At 40.1% G+C, this 19,820-nt stretch overlaps 1 protein-coding gene across 2 annotated transcripts; it reads right to left on the minus strand.

Moving 5' to 3' along the window:
- Positions 1-164: 164 nt before the first annotated feature.
- SKA1 (spindle and kinetochore associated complex subunit 1) lies at positions 165-18,706 on the minus strand. Of its 2 annotated transcripts, XM_005586696.5 has the most exons (7): positions 18,557-18,706; positions 17,836-17,934; positions 13,483-13,607; positions 11,506-11,603; positions 8,684-8,821; positions 2,102-2,271; positions 165-1,341 (listed from the first exon to the last, which is right to left on the minus strand). In XM_005586696.5, the coding sequence occupies exons 2-7, from the start codon at positions 17,921-17,923 to the stop codon at positions 1,193-1,195; spliced, it is 768 nt and encodes a 255-aa protein (XP_005586753.3). In that variant the 5' UTR covers positions 17,924-17,934; positions 18,557-18,706; the 3' UTR covers positions 165-1,192. The 2 variants fall into 2 exon arrangements, with proteins under 2 accessions (XP_005586753.3, XP_073878340.1); XM_074022239.1 differs by lacking the exons at positions 165-1,341; positions 2,102-2,271 and adding an exon at positions 2,978-3,127.
- Positions 18,707-19,820: the final 1,114 nt, after the last annotated feature.

Below are 19,820 nucleotides of genomic sequence, written 5' to 3' on the forward strand. Positions count from 1 at the left end.
CACTAGGAAATTCAAAGGAATTTAGGAGCTTTGTGTCAGGAACTGGGGTCAAAGACCAAATATTAGAACAAAAGATGCACTCCATCACTTTGGAAATTACAAGCGTTTTAGGAGCTCTGAAAAAGGAACTGGATAGGAAGATCAAATATATATTTCTTATTATATCACATTATCACATCAACTTTATTACACTTTCATTACAGGTTGAAGTTTACAGACAGGTGTACACTAAATGCATTTCAGGTAAGCTGCTCCCTAACAAGCTATAGGAAAGCACAATAATCAGATGATAAACTGTCTCCAAATCCAGCTTCCAGGAAGTTTACCTATAGACTGAAACACCATCGATGGAATTTAGACACTAGTGATCTTTAAGTACAAAGGGCCTGGGTATCCTAACCTCATCATCTTGATCTTTTTCTTCCAATGTCACATCTGTACTCAATCTTTTTTTTTCTTTTCCTTTTTTTTTTTTTTTTTTTTTTGAGACGGAGTCTCACTCTGTTGCCCAGGCTGGAGTGCAGTGGCGCGATTTTGGCTCACTGCAACCTCCACCTCCTGGGTTCAAGCAATTCTCCTGAGTAGCTGGGACTACAGCAGGCACACACCAATCTGTACCCAATCTTTTTGGGGTCTGCAGCATTGCCCACTCAACACAAAAACTGGACATGAGCATTTTTTAGTTCTATTATGTGCCTAGTACAGAGGCTTATTCAGCAGGTAGTTAAATATTTGGTGAAAGGAGGTAAATCTTGAAAATATATAAGCTTTATCCAAAAAAGTTTTATTTTTGTAAGAAACAAGAATAGATCAGGTGTAGTGGCTCACGCCTGTAACCCCAGCACTTTGGGAGGCAGAGGAGGTGGATTGTTTGAGCTCAGGAGTTCAAGAGCAGCCTAGGCAACATGGTGAAACCCCATCTCTACAAAAAATACATTAGACAGGCATAGGGGTGCACACTTGTAGTCCCAGCTATTCAGGGGGCTGAGGTGGGAGGATCACTTGAGCCTGGGAGGTTGAGGCTGCAGTAAGCCATGTTTGCGCCACTGCACTCTAGCCTGCGTGACAAAGCAAGATCCTGTCTCAAAGAAAAAAAAGGAAAAAAGACTAAAAGTTAAAAAAACTTATATATAAGAAAATAATAGAAATAGCCTCTATACCCTATTGGTCCGTTCAAAAGTTCACAAGGAACTCAGGTTATAACATAACGAGTAAGTCCTCCCCCTCGGACCTCTGATAGCCTCCGGCAGTGTCGTAAAATATTCAGTAACACGTGAAACTTCTTGTCAACTTTCAAAGTCGTGAACTCCTTTATGTCAGCTTCCACTATAAAATAACGACCTAAAAATAAAGATATTAGTGCTAATTTTTATAAGGCCAACTTGCAAAAGAGTCTTTAATACATTAAATTGTGAATATGAATGGTATTAATCATTTTTACTGTTAGTATCCAATAAAATCAGTAACTAGTATTCTTGCTAAAATAATAATTATTCTATCCATAGAAGTTGCATGCATGATATTTATTAGGTCACTAGCTATCTGTTGGTATCGCTTGAACAATTCACTTTTCAAGAAGCAATATGATGTAGTGGTTACCAGAATAAAACCCATAACAGTGCTATCACTTAACTGGATGGCCTTGGACAACTCTTTGCCTAGTCTGCAAATTGGGAGTAATAATAGTAAGTGACACGGGTGTTGTAAGGATTGAAGCTCTTGGCACACTCTCTGCCGTACAGAAAGTAGCTATATCAACAGGACTAGCTGTTATCATTACTATTCAATTTCTGAAAACATTGGGCATAGTTCCACAATAGACTCTATCTAGCAGTGTTTCTCAGGCTCAGCACTACAGACACTGTGAGCCCGATAATTCATTTTGTGGGTGCTATCCTGTGCACTGCCAGCTGTTACAGCAGCATCCCTGGCCTCTACCTACTAGATGCCAGGAGCACCCAGCTCCAACAACCAAAAACGTCTCCAGACATGGTAAAATGTCCCCTGGTAGGATAACTGCTCCTGGTTGGGAATTAATTTCCCATGATTTAGTTATACTCAGAACAGTTCACATGTACACATATATATGCTGCCATTTTACCTTTGGTATCCTTCGTTTCTTCATCAATAAATCTGTGATAGAGATTTCTGGCCACAGAATTCATAGACTTTTTTGGCTGATGTAGGATTTTATATTTACTAATTACTGCCTTGTTCATTTCTTTAATAACATCATTAATTTGACCATAGGTTAAGCGGGATTTCATGTACCTGTAAAAAGGTATATGGTTAATTATTGTTTTAAAGAATCATCATACAAAATTACTTTCCTTGAAAAACGTTAAGTATGGTGACTTTGTACGATAGTAAAACTATAGTACCCTTTATAAGAACAATTTTATATCAACTTCCAAATAAACCAGACAGCTGAATAATTAAATAGTGGTGACAACACACCAGTGCTTACCTTCTCTAACTATTAACCTCTACTGTTTACCTATGGAGAACTGATATGATAACTTTAAATAAGCTCTCAAATTCTGATTCAAATGGACTGATTAACTGCAACATATAAGTTTATTTAAACATTAATCTTTAAATGTGACAAAGGAAAAATTTAAATATTAATAAATTATACAACTCATAGCACTCTGGGGCTATGTAAAAACCATTACTTGTTCAGAGAAAGAAAGAGAAAAAAAGGAGGAGGAGGAAGGGAAGATGAAGGGCAACAAAGAAGACCACAACAAGGATGACAATGAAAATTAAGACAAAGAGGAATTAACAGGGTAGGCAATGTACAGGAGTGAGTGACTGGAAGCTGCCCGGGCAGAGAAGAACCAAAGAGTAGCCATGATGTTTTTTATGCCCTAGCTCAAATGCCCTTAGAGCACTGTCTATTTCACTCTGAATTCTACTCTTTAACCTCCCTCCTGTCCGTCCTCCCAGTCACCATGGAGTCTTAGAATATAAAAATAGGAGACTCACAATTTTGAATATTTTGAACACACCAAAAACAAAACTTGATGATCTGCTTCAATTTGTCTCTTCAACAAATGGTAAGTTCAGTGAGTTAAGCTCTGTCCTTCACTTCTATTCAAAGTAGCAGCTTTCTAGTCAAAACTTCCTTGATAAAATGATATAAAAGTTTATTTAAAAGAAAATGTTAGGCCGGGCACGGTGGCTCACGCCTGTAATCCCAGCACTTTGGGAGGTCAAGGCGGGTGGATCACAGGGTCAGGGTATCGAGACCATCCTGGCTAACACGGTAAAACCCCGTCTCTACTAAAAATACAAAAACTATCCTGGCTAACACGGTGAAACCCCGTCTCTACTAAAAAAAATACAAAAAACTAGCCGGGCAAGGTGGCGGGCGCCTGTAGTCCCAGCTACTCGGGAGGCTGAGGCAGGAGAATGGCGTGAACCCGGGAGGCGGAGCTTGCAGTGAGCTGAGATCCGGCCACTGCACTCCAGCCTGGGCGACAGACCGAGACTCCGTCTCAAAAAAAAAAAAGAAAAGAAAAAAGAAAATGTTCGTATTTCCAAAAAGCACTCATTTTCATTATTCCTCTCTTTTCTAAATTCATTTTTGCTGTCCTGTTTTTTCTAACCAGTTTCTACAAACTCTAATACCTCAGCTCTCCACAATGCACTTATAAATTCCTTCAAATCCTCTCAACTACCACCTTGATTTGCTCAATAGTCATCCCTAATCTCTGCCAATGTTTTCCACTTTAACTCTACTCTCAGCACCATTTGTTTTAAAGTAAATAAAAACTCTATGCTTGGAAAACATGATTTTTTACCCTAATCTTCTATCTTCATTTCTCATTGATTAAATAACCCCAGGTTGAAAAATGAATACTCCACCATGACCATTCTAATTTCCTTCCAATAGCTCTCCATGGAAGCGTGTTCCAAAAATCCTTTACTCCACTGTCCCTCACAGTCATCTGCTCTTCACATTAGCTCAGCCAATGAGCAACAACACAAAGACCAAAGCTGAATAGCATCAGAGCATCAAACAGTTTTCATGAAAATAAAGCTGTCAGTAAAGGAAATGACCACCAGTGTGGTGGCTCACACCTGTAATCTCAGCACTTTGGGAGGCCAAGGCAGGTGGATCACTTGAGATCACGAGTTTGAGACCAGCCTGACCAACATGGTGAAACCCTATCTCTACTAAAAATAGAAAAATTAGCTGGGTGTGGTGGCACACACCTGCGGTCCCAGCTACTTGGGAGACTGAACCATGAGAATTGCTTGAGCCCAGGAGGCAGAGGTTGCAGTGAGCCGAGATCATGCCACTGCACTCCAGCCTGGGGGACAGAGTGAGACTGTCTCAAAAACAAAAGAAGTAGTAAACAAAACAAAACAAAGTCAAAGGAAATGACAAAATGACCCCCCCACCCCGGCCAAAAAAAAAAAAAAGACTAAAGAGCAATGTCAACATCCTCACTACTCTTGGACTTGTGAAAGAGCCAGGTATTTTTCAAGTGGCTAACTGGTAGCAATGTTTAAGTAGTAAGTAACACTAGCAGGTGTGAGATTAGGTTGGGCATTCTCACATACTACAACAGGAGTAAAAACTGGTATGCAGCACTCTGACGTGTCAAGAGCTTGGAAACTGTCACTGCCGTCCTCACAACAAGAGCAAACTGAAAGCTGGTAACTCTTCTCAGAGAATCGAGGTCACAGGGCCAAACACTGCCTCCAAAACAGGAGAGACAAGCAAATACAGAGAATCACAGCTTCCTAGGAATAGAAGCCACTGGAGTGAGTAACTGCAGGAACATTCAAATAGTAACTGACAAACTGCTAAGGCTCAGTTTGAACTAGCTTGAGAGTTAAAAACTCCTGGTGATCCAGTTTAGGAAACCCCCGTACTTTCACGAGTTTACTTCCAGGAACCACCCCTGCCTTCCACCCAGGTTTTCAAAATGAGGATCAGAGAAAAATTCTCCTGAGCATCAGCAAGAGGAGGGAAAAAGTAATTATTTTGAAATAGGGCAGGTAAAAGTAGAGCAGTTCTGTTATTCAAAACAAAGACCTGCCCTCAAGGAAAACTACTTGACTAGAACCTTATCTGACCTAGGGGAAGGGTAATTAGACAATTTCAGCCCCGTCTAGCTAAGAAACACTTCAGAAGGTCACAGGCCAGAGATGCAGAACCCTTAAAAACCCTGAGATTTAATCATAAGATTATAGAATGCTTCTCCTCTCCAACACCTTACCACCACTACAATAAGGTTACAGGAATGCATGAGTGAACTAACACTGAGCAAGCTACAAGACACAGAATCTATTAAGAAAAAATTTCTAAGGAAACCCAAAGACGACAGAGGAGACAAAAGAAATGGGAACTAGGGCCGGGTGCAGTGGCTCACGCCTGTAATTCCAGCACTTTGGGAGGCCGAGGCGGGCGGATCACAAGGTCAGGAGATCGAGACCATCCTGGCTAACACGGTGAAACCCCGTCTCTACTAAAAATACAAAAAATTAGCCCGGCATGGTGGCGGCGGGCGCCTGTAGTCCCAGCTACTCTGGAGGCTGAGGCAGGAGAATGGCATGAACCCAGGAGGCGGAGCTTGCAGTGGGCCGAGATCGCGCTACTGCACTCCAGCCTGGGTGACAGAGCTAGACTCCATCTCAAAACAAACAAACAAAAGAAATGGGAACTAGAAGAAATTGAAGCATCTGACATTTACAACCATAGCAACCATTAAACATAGCCCAGCTCCTAGACATATCAACATAAAATCTCACACTAGAAGCCTATATACTTCAGTTCCTATCATGCAGATACATCTTGTCCAGCTTTCAACAAAAATTACTAGGCATAAGAAAAAATACAGGCTGAGAGCATCACAAGCATCAGAAGCAGACTGAGAAATGACAGAGATTTTGTAAGTATCAAACCACTAATTCAAATAACTATGTTTAATATGCTAAGGACTCCAATGGAAAAAGGATAAAATGCAAGAATAGACAGACAAAGAAAGAAAGCAGAGATAGAAACTCTACAGAGGAATCAAAAGGAAATGCTAGAAATAAAGAACTCTAACAGAAATGAAGAATGCCCTTGATGGGCTCCATCAGCAGACTAGACTCAGCTAAAGAAAGAATCAGTGAACTTGAAGATACATCAATAGAGAACGTCAATAGATACTTCCCAAACTAAAATGCAAAGAGAAATACAAAAAAGAACAGAAAACCCAAGAACTGTGAGGCAATCACAAAAAAGTATAACATACAGGTAATGGGAATACCAGAGGAGAGGAAGGAAGATATGAAAAGAATTCTTAAAATTCAATGAGAAGAAAACAAACAACCCTCAAAATGGGCTCAAGACCTGAACAGATATCTCATCAAAGAAGATATGCAAATGGAAAATAAGTTTATCAATATGAAAAGATGCTCAGCATTCCCTTCGATAGCTCAGCTGGTAGAGCAGGGGACTGTAATACTTGCTGAAAAGATGCTCAATGTCAAATGTCACTAGGGAATTGTAAAGTAAAATAATTAGATACCGCTACACACCTATCAGAGTGGCTAAAATCCAGAACACTGGCAATACCAAATGATAAAGAGGATGTGGAGCAAGAGGAATGTCCTGTCATTGCTGATGGGAATGCAAAATGGTATAGCCATTGTCAGGTTTTTACAAAACTGAACATACTCTCACACGATCCAGCAATTACACTCCTAAGTATTTACCCAAATGAGTTGAAAACTTATGTCCACACAAAACCTGCACATGAATGTTTTTAGCAGCTTTATTCATAATTGCACCAAACTGGAAGGAACTAAGATTGCTTCAATAGGTGAATGAATAAAGAAACCAGTACATCCATACAATGGAGTACTATTTAGTGTTAAAAAGAAATGAGCTATCAAACCACAAAAAGATACAAGGGATCATAAATCCTTATTTCTAAGTAAAAGAAGCCAGTCAGAGAACGCTACATACTGTATGATTCTAACCATAGAACATTCTGGGGTTCAGTGGGAGATAGAAAGAGGTGGGATACAAGGCACTTTTAGTACAGTGAAACGTTTTAGGATAGTGAAATTCTTCTGTATGATACAGTAATGGTAGACACATGATATCATGCTTTTGTCAAAATGTACAACACAGAATAAATCCTAACATAAACTAAGGATGTTAGTTAATAGTAATGTATTGATATTGGTTTGACAACTGTAACAGATATGTCATACCAATGCTCTGTTACTGAGGAAAACTATGTGCAGGGAAGAAGCGGTATGAGAACACTACTATCTGCTCAATTTTTCTGTAAACCTAACAAAGGTTCTAAGAAATACACTTTTTTTTTTTTTTTTTTTTGAGACAGAGTCTCGCTCTGTCGCCCCCAGTGGCGCGATCTCGGCTCACTGCAAGCTTCGCTTCCCAGGTTCACGCCATTCTCCCGCCTCAGCCTCCGGAGTAGCTGGGACTACAGGCGACTGCCACCACGCCCGGCTAATTTCTTTTTTTTTGGTATTTTTTTAGTAGAGACGGGGTTTCACCGTGTTAGCCAGGATGGTCTCGATCTCCTGACTTCGTGATCCGCCCGCCTCGGCCTCCCAAAGTGCTGGGATTACAGGCTTGAGCCACCGCGCCCGGCAGAAATACACTTTATTAAATAAAACAACAACCAAAACAAACTGGTATGAATAACTCTCTAGAAAGCAAAATAATCATGATCTTTGCCTCCTAAGACTCTATCCCAAGGAAATAAAAAAATTGCAAAACAGCCTTGTCTAAAAGATATTTCATTGTACCCTTATTTATAACAATAAAGTCAAGCCAAATACGTAATGAGGAAATGCTTCAATAAGTTATTGGATAGCTATATATTATATGACTATTAAGATAGAAAAATTATCACAATAAAAGGATAGTAAGTTGCATTTACAGCATAACTACATTGCTATAATAACAAGTATAAGAAATACCTGTTATACATGTATAGTTAAATAAAATCTGGAAAGCTATACCCTACCTTATCTGAATGGTAGAATTACAGATGAGTTTTACTTTTTGACAACAAACACTTCCTAGCAACATGTATTATTCGTATAATAAAAAGGTAACAAGAAATGTAACATAATATAAAGCTTAGAGGTTAAGCAAAGCCCTGGAATTATGAGTTTAAAAACGTGGATTTTCATAATTGGTTCCCCATTATTGCCACATGTAAGAGGCAAGGGAGACCTCCCTCTGGGGGAAGCATTTTGTCTTATTCATTCTTCTATTCAGAGTGACCCAGGGCCTGGAATATAGCACAGGCTCAAACAAGTGTGGGGTGCAATGCACAAATGGAAACCAAACACAACATACTCCATTCTCATTCTCAAGTCTACACAACTCATTCAATTTCCTTAAAATTACCACAAAACTGAGTCTACTTCTATAATATAATTGGTAAATCTGTAACACAGAAAGGTCCGAGAGGACTTAAGCAAAGAATTGATCCATCTCTAGATCTCTCTATGAAGGGGTTTTACAACAAAAATCTTCAAAAAATTTACTGCATTTTCACAGTATAATGTGAAACGTTTTAAAAAGATCAATATTTGAACATAGCATATTACAATTAATATAATTAAACTTTATGATTTAAACAATCATCTATGTTGATAATTAAGCGGTTGAACATTATTTATCTTAAATACTTACGAAGGAACACCATTGAACTCATCACAAGTTATAAATGGCATTTCCTTAATACTTCTTTGTTCTTTGGGAGGCTTCTTTATGGGTTCAGGTTCCTCAACTTTGATTGGTTCTTCAGGATCAAGATCTGATCCCTTAACACTACAGAACAGAGATGTACATACATACAGGCAATTGTCAGAAATAAGCAGCATACTGCAAAGTTTTCCCAACTGAAAATAATAATAAATACATAACTCATCCTGTTATAATCTCATTGTCAACATTTTTTTGTATTCCTATGTCTATTGTTCATTAAAATCTAAACAGTGAAGGAAATGTTGAAAAATTAAGTTCCCAAATCTTCAGTAATATAGCTATATTTATTTACATGTAACATGATATCTTTGTTAGTTCTCCCACTGGCTCCTCAAAGTCAGTAAGTTAACAGCTTTGTGGCTTCATGGCTTCTCTTAACCCCTTCCTGACATCCCTAACTCTGAATCTGGAAACGTCAGTTACCTTAGACTTCTGTTTATTCTAATTTATCCTGATGGTTGCTCGTGTCAGTCCCTGTGGATTGCAGAGTCATTTTAGTTGCCAGCATGATCATGGGTCACCCCGGATTCAATCTGCCCAATTTTTAGAGCGAGTGAGAAGCCTACTAATATATCTCCTGCCCCACTAGCAAACAAAGTCTAGAAACACACTATAGCTCCTAGGTTCCTTAACGGCCAGGGATGTGGCCAGCAGTAAGTCAAGACACAGGAAAGACGACACCAGATATAAGAAACAGTAGGGGCTGCTATAACCACACATCATAACAGGTAGAAGAAATGCCTGTTATATATGTGTAGTTACATAAAATCTGGAAAGCTATACCCTACCTTATCTGAATGGTAGAATTACAGATGAGTTTTATTTTCTGACAACAAACACTTTCTAGCAACATGTATTATTTGTGTAATAAAAAGGTAACAAGAAATGTAATATAATATAAAGCTTAGAAGTTAAGCAAAGCCCTGGAATTATGAGTGGGAGGATGGCCACAGGACCAAGCCAAGGGAATCCCCAGAAAGGCAGGAAGTGAGAGCCCAAGATGACAGTCGAATGCCAGACACAGATGGCAACTAGCCTTACTGAGGTGGTGTGACTCGGCCATGCTGCACGCTGTCAAGATAAAGATGCCCAATGCACCATAATCCTTCTGTGAATCCTAACATATGAGATTCCACTGTGAGACTGGATGAATCATACCTGTACTTGTTTGTCTTGACCATGTGTTGAGGAAGCACCTGAGTGCTCCCTTTATGCCCTGCTGTGTTTATCAGCCAAAAATAACCATTTTGACCTACAGAAAGGTTCTGCTCTGACCTATCCCTGAGAGTTGAAGCTAGGCCATATTGAGCTTAGAAGAAAATTTCTCCTATTCCCCTGATCAAATTCTTGCTGGATGTACAATGACAGGGAATGTGAGAAAGAGCGAGACAGGATAAAGATGCCAATTCCTCGCCGAGGTGATGGGAGGATATGTGGGTAACAAGAGAGCCAGGTCTTCGAGATACAAAGCAGGCCACTGAATCACGGGAACTAGATGTCCTATCAAGGCTAGAGCTGGACATTTGAGAGCATTAACAGTGGAGTTAGGCAAGAATGAGTAAAGCAGGTAGGAAAGATCTATAATCTAAAAGAGGGGAGAGAAAAAGGAGGCAGCCAAGTCAGAGATGTGGGCTGACAACTAAGAAAACATAGTGGCAGTGCAGAAAACAGAATTTCAAAAACAAAAAGGCGGTATGCAAAATGAAATCTTAGAAGTAGAACCAGGGCTGACATAGGATTTTTTACCTCTTTGTGACCTTCAACCACCCTAGGTGTGGTGGCAATGACAGCCAAAAGCCAGGTGTTAAGGCCTCGGGGAAAAAACCGCCACAGACACACCTTGTAAGTGCGGAGAGAGAGAGAGGATAGACATTTGAGGGGAAAAAAGAGCTAAGCTTATTGTTCATTTGGCTTTTACTTATTTATGTATTTATTTATTTTGAGGCAGGATCTTACTCTTTTGCCCAGACTGGAGTATAGTGGCACCATCCCGGCTCACCGCAGCCTTGACCTGCCAGGCTCAAGCAATCCTCCTGCCTCAGCTCCCTGAGTAGCTGGGACTACAGGGGTGTGCCACTGTGTCTGGCTAATTTTTTGTATTTTTAGCAGAGACGGGGTTTCGCCATGTTGCCCAGGCTAGTCTCAAACTCTTGGGCTCAAGCAATCTGCCTGCCTCGGCTTCCCAAAATGCTAGGATTACAGGCGTGAGCCACTGTGCCCAGCCTCTTTGGCTATTTTTAAAATGGTAACTTCCTTACGCTTTTTTTACCCAAAGGCAGTGGTTCTCAAGGGTCGAGGAAGATTTTGCCCTCAGAGGCATTTGGCAATGTCTGGAGACCTTTTTCATTGTCATGAATGGGTGGGATAGGAGGAATGCTACCAGAATCTAGTGGGCAGAGATCAAGAACACTGCTCAATGTCTATTCTCATAACACAAAATTAACCTGCCTAAAATGTCAAGGAAGCTGAGGTTGACAAACTGCTCGAAGGAAAAGAAATGAGTGGAAAAAGAGAGGCTAGAGAGACTGGCCCTTGGCAAACTGGGAAAGAGGTGTTAGATTTTCCTCAGAGACAGCAAGATAAGAAAACTGGTGAACATAGTAGGAAATACTGTTTTTAGTATAGGTGACAAAAAACTAGATCATTGCTGACAAAACTGCAAGTACATGAAGAGCAAAAGGCTTTGAAGTATTTGTTTTCATGGGTTTATGAATCCAGATAGCAAGAATAATTATAAAGACACTTACCAGCTCTGGGCTACTGTTACTTGAGGCAAATGGGAAGGAATGTTTTCTTTAAGATGTTCTACGTCTTTGTAATCTTCTTCAAGAGATTCACAGAGTTCCTAAAATTTAAAAATGCTCACAAATAAGTTTCTGCCCTCCCCATGTGTGTTTTCAGATATTCTAAAGAGCAGGGAAAATGGTGAACCATAATCACAGTGACTATGGCCAGTCGCAGTGGCTCACGCCTGTAATTCCAGCACTTGGGGAGGCTGAAGCGGGTGGATCATGAGGTCAGGAGATCAAGACCATCCTGGCTAACACAGTGAAACCCCATCTCTACTAAAAATATAAAAAATTAGCCAGGCGTGGTGGCACGTGCCTGTAGTCCCAGCTACTCAGGAGGCTGAGGCGGGAGAATTGCTTGAAGCTGGGAGGCAGAGGTTGCAGTGAGCCAAGATTGTGCCACTGCACTCCAGCCTGGGTGACAGAGTGAGATTCCATCTCAAAAATAAAAATAAAAATAAAAAATCACAGTGACTGTGAGTACCAATAATGCAGAATGAAGTGAAAAAGCAATGAATCCAGCAATAAAAAATTGGTTTCTAGAGCTGTTTTTGGATGGTGGTAATATTTTTCTCTACTGGATTTTTTTCAGAGAACAATCACTATAATCACATTGCAATTACAAAGCAGGACTAATGCTAAGTCTTTCTCAAATACTTTAATCTTGGGAGATAACTAAGAAATATATAAAGAACTTATGTTTTTCATTATCATCAATTGCTTTTGTTGGCTTAGCAAATGCTCCTCAGTGTTACCTGTGTAACAGCAACTGTATTATCACAGCATGGTAATATACCCAGCTGGCAAGCACAAGATGCTGCTTTAGGATGACTTCCACTGTGGGCTACCTACATCCCAGCTTAATGAAAATTTCTACTTGATAGCTGGGGTTTTTTTGCTCTCTAACGTTTACTAGAACTTCAGGCTATGAACTCATACAAATTTTAATAAGGAAAATATTCTGTGCCTTTGGATTCCCGCCATCTGGCTCCCAATCACAATGTGAACAGAAATTCCAAATAGCCTTCAGTTCTGAGTCAAGCATTCTCTAGGCCCACACCTAACCCTGGATATTCTTGAGCAGGTTAGAACTGAAATACCAGTATTGGTTTCTGTTTTGAATTTATATAATGTCTTTTCCTTTAAAAGGTGAATGACGTTCATGGATACCAATTCCATTTTGACTAATAGAGTGATAGGCATAATCATGCCCATTCCTATAGCTGAAAAATCTTTACAGACCTTAAGGATTATAGGCTGAATGCAGTCGGGGAGGTCCCTTGTTCAATCCCACTGAGCAATTCCCCAGCTTTAACAACGTGAGATAATTATGGTACAGACTATTTCCCCATCAGGAAGTGCACAAGCACTTTTATTAGCTGAAGTCAATTTGAAGGCTTATTTAGAACAAAATGTGCCTGTGAATGAGGCTCAAGTTTTTCTTTACCTGAGAACCCTTATATTACCTTTTATAAAAATACAGAAATGTAGACATATAAGGGAGCTAAGAAACAGTTCAATATGATCCATTATTTTTTCAAATAAGGATCCTGAAACCCCAAGAAGTAAAATAGCTTTCTCAGGGTGGCAGAGAATACTAAGGACCACCAAGGCAAGAATCCATATCTCCTCACCCAAAGCAGGTGTTCTTTACATACCACTCTATTAGAACATCATTGTTTAAATTAAAGCTACCAAGAATTATTAGCAAACTCTCCTTTCTAGTAAAGTTCAATTCCACTGGTCATCAGCAGAAAGAAGTAGCTGTGGAGCTCCGAATTCCATTATACTAGGAAAATAAAACATAAATGGCATACTGTACCATTAATAATTCATAAAACAAAAATATTATAAACAAAGCATCCTTAAGAATTACTTGATTAGGGAGTTTGTATGTATTGCCTTTTTACTGCTTCCTCATTAGAGAAACATTACCTTGAGTGAATTGTTGGTTTGTTCTTGATACTGAATTTCCAATTCCAATTTATTTAGAAGTTCATTTACTACAATGATCTCATCTCCTATTTTATTTAATACCGCCTTCAAGGTAGGTTCCTGGCCTGTGATAAAAAAAAATAAAATAGAAAACAAAGTGTATAGAAAAGCAGTAGCTGCAAGTACTCATGCAAACTCTTGGAACAGATAGCTGTACCTTAGAGAGGGGTGGAAAAAGGACTATTGCTTTAGTCCCTAGAAACTGACTCCATGGATAATCTTAAGACCTCATTTCTAAGTAGTATGGAAGAGACGGAGAGGAGAGGCAAGGACAATGTCTCCCCTGCATCTTTTGTTTCTGGCAAATTCCTCCACTTATTAAAACACGTAGAAATGTTAGGTAAAACAAGCATCCTTCTACGTCCACAGCTAAGCTTTCATGAGAAAAAGGCAAATCTCCAAGGGTTCCAATATGAAGGGGGAACTGTGGTTCCCCCTCACACCAGGCAATATGTGTGAGCTGAGGCTGCAGCAGCCATAATCTGAGGAGTGTGGAGCAATGCTGGACAGGAGGTTGTCAATCTCAGCATCAGAATATATTTGATTTTAATAGGGATAAGATCCAAGGTTTGGGGGCTTTAAAATACAGGGTGTTGGAAGTGAGAATCTCAAATGAGGCTAGGACCCTTCTTCATGAATAGATTTTCAGTGAAAGTTGTAATCACTCACCACAGAAATAAGCTTACGTTTTAGACAGGCCCTTCGGTGTGTGTGTGGAAGGGGTAGGAGTGAGGTTGAGGTGAAATTCTCTTTCAGAATTTGTAATATGGATTTGGAATTCATATTAACACTATTCACACTATGCAAAACCACCCCTAAGCAAACAAAGTAACATAAAAAGTCACAAGCTGGTGATAACCCTGGGTACCCGGCAAAAACAAATGTAAGACGTTCATAAAGTAGTATATTCTCATAGTCCCAATCCCACCTCCTAGCACCTCTCTCTAGCAACTTTCAGAGATTTGAGATGGATGAGAAAATCAGAGTCCCTTCCTCCCTAGAAATAAAAGAAGTAGTTTTTAAAAAAATTTAAGGGCAGATTAAAAGCACAAAAGAAAAACTACCTTCATAATTGAAGTTTCCCATCTGCATTTCCAGCAATCACAACAATGACATACACATAAGTAAAAGCAGACTTTGGCAGTATCTGTAGATTATGGAGGCAGTAGAGTGAACCAGGTAGAAGACCTGAAGTCAGAGACACCAAGTACCTACCTCATTACTGCGAAGATAGGTGAAAGTACACATAAGGTGGGCTTAGCCCTGTCTAAAACCTAATACTCAGTAAATGCTAACTGCCATTCATCATCATCATGAGGAGTGTATCATCCTATCTAATAGAGCAATGCTACTTGCATTTGACACTCAGCTCATAACAACTAAAACAAGTAAATGAGAGTACTGATGTCTCTACTGAGAATAATTTCAGTAGAATTAGTTGAATACAGTATTTCTTCCCCATACACTGGTATCTCAACTTTTAGTCACCTAAATTTTAGGGTGTTGTTTACCACTTTTTTTTTTTTTTTTTTTTGAGACAGGGTCTTCTTGCTCTGTCACCCAGGCTGTAGTTCAGTGGCACCATCACAGCTCACTGTAGCCTCAACCTACCAGACTCAAGCAATCCTCCTGCGTCAGCTTCCTGAATAGCTGGGACTACAGGTAAGCACCACCACGCCTGGCTAATTTTTTATTTTGTGTACAGACAGGGTCTTATTATGTTACCAGGCTGGTCTCAAACTCCTAAGTTCAAGCAACCCGCCTGCCTCGGCCTCCCAAAGTGCTGGCATTACAGGCATGTGTCTGGCCACTGCTTTTCATGTACTGATCTAGTCAGTTACAGAAGCCAAAGTAGCAAACAAATGACCAGGCTTTATTTTATAGGCTATGGAGGCACACAAATTATTCTCCCCCCATACAAAATGACAGTTGACAACTGTGTAGGAATCTAATGGGTCTGACTGCTTCGGCCAGGCCTCATGCTTTGGTGGATCATTTGAATTCAAGGCTTGATAGTTTTATAGATCTCCAAATTATATTTGTTTATCCAAGAGTAATCATAACCTCAGAAAGTGAAAGTAAACAAGACAAATTATTAAACATCTAAAAGTCTTTTACAACTTACTTCAATCAAAATGGCAACAAATAGAAAGAGTACTAACATGGGAATCAAGAAACAGAAACTGTCACCCAACCGTACTCACGAGCTGAGGGACCTGGGCTAGCCACCTGACTTCTGAGAGTCTCAATTTCCTCAGGTGTGAAGGGGGCTCCTTAAGATGAACCCACAGTCCCTTTAGCTTTAACTTTCCAGAGTATGTGAACCATAAACTGTAAAATGTATGAGGCTCCTTTATTAGTAGTTATCAATATAGGACTGAGAATATCAAGGTCCCTGGGAGGGGAGGTATAATTCGAAAGGGCCTATCTAACATTATAATTTCATATTTGAGACAGTTTTCAAACTACCAATTCATAATACAAACTACAAGACAAGTTCAACACAACCTTCCCAGCACATGGAATTCTGTCTGCAAATAAACCTTTACTCTCCCAGATAAGGTTAGGGTGTATATAATTCTTTAAACAACATTTTAGATTTGACAAAGATCATCTGTTTCTATGAACTTTCATTGCATCATCCAATTTCAGCACATCAAAATATTTTCAAAGATACTTACAATCTCCAACTTCATGGATGCTTAAATAATTTATTTTATTTTCAATTAGTTATTTCCCAGTGATATAGAGTAATAAGCTTCCTCCAAAGCAGGCTCTAAGATGGGTTATGGACTACTTTTACTTCTATGGATCTCTACATCAGTTTTTTTTTTTTACTTGCCTTTTAATACAGTGATGTGCCACATAACAGTGATTCAGTCAACAATGGACCACAAATATGGCAGTGGCCCCATAAGATTATAATGGAGCTGAAACATTCCTATTGCCTTGTAACATCGAAGCCATCATAACCTCATGGTGCAATGCATTATTCACATGTTTGTGGTGATGCTGGTGTAAACAAACTATAATGCCAGTATTATACAAGTACAGCACATATAATTATGTATAGTACATAATAATTGACAATAAATGGTTACTACTTTATGTTATTTACTATACAATACTTGGTATTTTTTAGAGTGTACTCCTTCTACTTATTAAAAAAAAAAAAAGTTAACTGTAAAATAGCCTCAGGCAGGTCCCTCAGGAGATATTCCAGAAGGCATTGTTACCATAGGAGATGACTGCTCCATGCATGGTACTGCCCCTGACAACCTTCTAGTGGAACAAGATGTGAATGTGGAAGACAGATGTTGATGATCCTGACCCTGCATAGGCCTAGGCGAATGTGTGTGTGTGTATTCATTTTTGACAAAGTTTAAAAAGTTTTAAAAAAGTAAAAAAAAAACTAATAAAGATATAAAAATATTTTTGTACACCTGTACGATGTATTTGTTTTAAGCTGTTATTAGAAAAGAATTAAAAAGCTAAGCCAAACTAAAAAGTTTATTAAGTAAAAAAGTTATAGTAAGCTAAGGTTAATGTATTATTGAAGATTTTTTTATATAAATGTAGTATAGCCTAAGTGTATAGTACTTATAAAGTCTACAGTAGTATACAGTGATGTCCTAGGCCTTCACATTCACTCACTGTCACACCCACAGCAACTTCCAGTTCTGCAAGCTCCATTCATGGTAAGTGGCCTATACAGGTGTTCCACTGTTAATCTTTTACTGTATCTTTTCTATGTTTAGATACACAAATACTCACCATTGTGTTAGACTTGCCTAAGGTATTCAGTACAGTCACTTGCTGTACAGGTGTGTTGCCCAGGAGCAATAGGCTATATAGCCTAGACATGTAGTAGGCTGTACCATCTAGGTTTGTGTACATTTACGTACATTCTATGATGTGATGTTTGCACAACGACAAAATCATGTAACACTTTTTCAGAACACATCTCCATCACTAAGCAATGCATGACTGTATCTCCATTTAGCTGTAGAACCATGGATGCCACATAACCTTCAAATCTTACCATTGGCCTATGTGCCTCAGAAAAACATAAGTAAATAATTCTAATGAATATTCAGTTCATTGTTCAACATACCTAACATTTTTAGTATCCTCCGCAATACTAAAACTGACATTGGACTGTTTAAAAAATCGTTATTCAAAATCTAAAATTACCTAAGATGCAGTCACTCAACCAAGCAAAGATGTCATTCAGAGTGGAATAATCAAAATGCATTTTGTACATACGAAGTCAGTGGAATCTGTTTTACTTACCACAGTTTCTTAATGACAAGGTTTTCTTAATATTGCCAATCTTTTCATTAACATGAGAGCATAATTGTTCCAGATCTGAGGAGGCCATCCTTTAAGCCTCTGAAGAAAAAAATATAAACATATTCGTAACGAAAACCCACACAAATTTCTGTTCACTTTCGAAATCCAAGAATGGTCAACATCAAGTAAATCACAAGTCTTTGAAGGTTAAGCACAAATATTCAAGAGCAATTTCTTTCAATTCTACAACATTCAGTTTCTAACCACGGTACAGTACTGACTCGTCTTAGAGCCTTCGGCCATCGATGGATCCCAAACCAGGGTAAAGGGGATAAGCCTGAGTCCTTTCCTTAAGGGTTCAGGAGGACAGACGCACTATTTATATATAAAGACAACACTGGTATTTTCTTTAAACACGCAAAATACGGACACAGTTTTTAAAAATCTCCTACACGGTCAAAGAAATGGGCCCAGGTAATCATTTTTCCTGCGCTGTGAGGGGTTGGGGCTTTACAGTTTGGGATCGGTAAGGAGGCAGAGAAATGGGAAAGGACCAGTTTCCCACCCACTCCACGGGTGAGAGAGAAGGAGCGAGTCTACAGCATCCACCCCAGCGTCCAGCCCCGTCGTCCCCCACGCCCGGCGCGGCCCGCGGCCCCCAGCCGCCAAGCAGTGCCTGGGGCGCTTCCGAAGGCAGGGTCCCCAACACACAGACTCCAACCTCGAGTCGGTCCGGCAGCAAAAGGCTACTCGCCGCTGGGTCTCCAGCCGCGAATACCGCAGTCTCAGCTGGAAGCCCGGGATGATGAGACTGCGACTCCGGGAGCAAAATTCAAACCGCCCGCCGGGCCCTGGCGCAGCGCAGGCGCACATCCACGCTTCCGAAACGCAGGCTCAGCGGCTGTTGCAGGTTTGCGTCTTCCGGGGCCACAGCTGGGCGGGGAAGGAGGCGTGGCCGAGCCGGGAAAAGGCGGGGCGAGGGCGAAGGCGGAGTTTCCGGAAGAAAGGATACCCCGGAGGTGCACCTCCGGCGCTAACCAGTCTGGGGAGATTTCAGTGGGCTGCGCAGTCTTGACAGCCGTCCAGCCAGGGACCTGGCGTCGCCAAGACGTGGTCTTCCACATTTGCTGCACCTTAGAGTCACCAGGGGCAGCTATTACAAGTCGCAGTGCCTAGAGCACACCCCAAGTCGGTGATATCAGACACTGGGAAAATGAGGCACAAGCCTTAGTATTTATAAAAACACCCCAGAAAATTCAAAAGAGCAGCCAAGTTTGTGTAGAAGAAACAGTGACCCTGTCTTCTGGGTCTTACAGCCTCTGTAAGTGTTCCTGTACCAAACCAGGGGTGGGGCTGCTTATTCTCATGATGAACTGGGAAAAAAGAGAGTTTATTTTGGTAACCGGGTACAGGGAAAAGGCCTGGAAAATATCGCCAGATCAACTCAAAATTACGAAGTTTTCCAGAGCTTATATACCTTCTAAACTATCTGTCTACATGTAAGTGTGCATGTGTGTAAAGATGTAAATGGTTCACTTATTTTAATCTATAACTAAGATCAGTCCTAAAGATCTTCCTCTGGAGCCCCAGTAAGTTTACTTAATCTAGATGGGCGCAGATGCCAGGGGTGATTACCCTTATCTTGTCTTCTACTAAATCATGAAGGTTTGGGCAGTTCCTTCAGACCCCCAATAAACTTGTTTGTTGGAGTCTGGGGAGTTTCTTCAGACCCCCAATAAAAACTTGTTTAATCTTGAACAGGTCCTGTTAAGAATTCCTTCTTTATGTTGTCATGCTTCAATGAGGCCCAGGAAAGGCCTGGGCAAAACTCTTGGTGGGCTTTTGTTACATTCCGGCCTTTGTATAAAGACACTGGCTCTTTCAGCTTTTAATATTTAACTTAACTAGTGCTGAAACAGTGGTTACGGAGGCCTGTCCAGCTGTTAGTGAGACCTGGCCTGCCACATAAGAGCAAATATAAATTT

This window comes from Macaca fascicularis, chromosome 18 (genome assembly GCF_037993035.2).
Source record: "Macaca fascicularis isolate 582-1 chromosome 18, T2T-MFA8v1.1".
Lineage (NCBI taxonomy): Eukaryota > Metazoa > Chordata > Mammalia > Primates > Cercopithecidae > Macaca > Macaca fascicularis.

Bases quoted from the DNA above. Each gene is read 5' to 3' on its own strand.
- SKA1 (XM_005586696.5), bottom strand. From the start codon at position 17,923: ATGGCCTCCTCAGATCTGGAACAATTATGCTCTCATGTTAATGAAAAG. The intron at 8,822-11,505 runs GTAAGTGTCTTT...TCTGTTCTGTAG, and splicing joins GTAACAGTAGCCCAGAGCTG to TGTTAAGGGATCAGATCTTG. The intron at 2,272-8,683 runs GTAAGTATTTAA...ACCTTTTTACAG, and splicing joins GAGTTCAATGGTGTTCCTTC to GTACATGAAATCCCGCTTAA.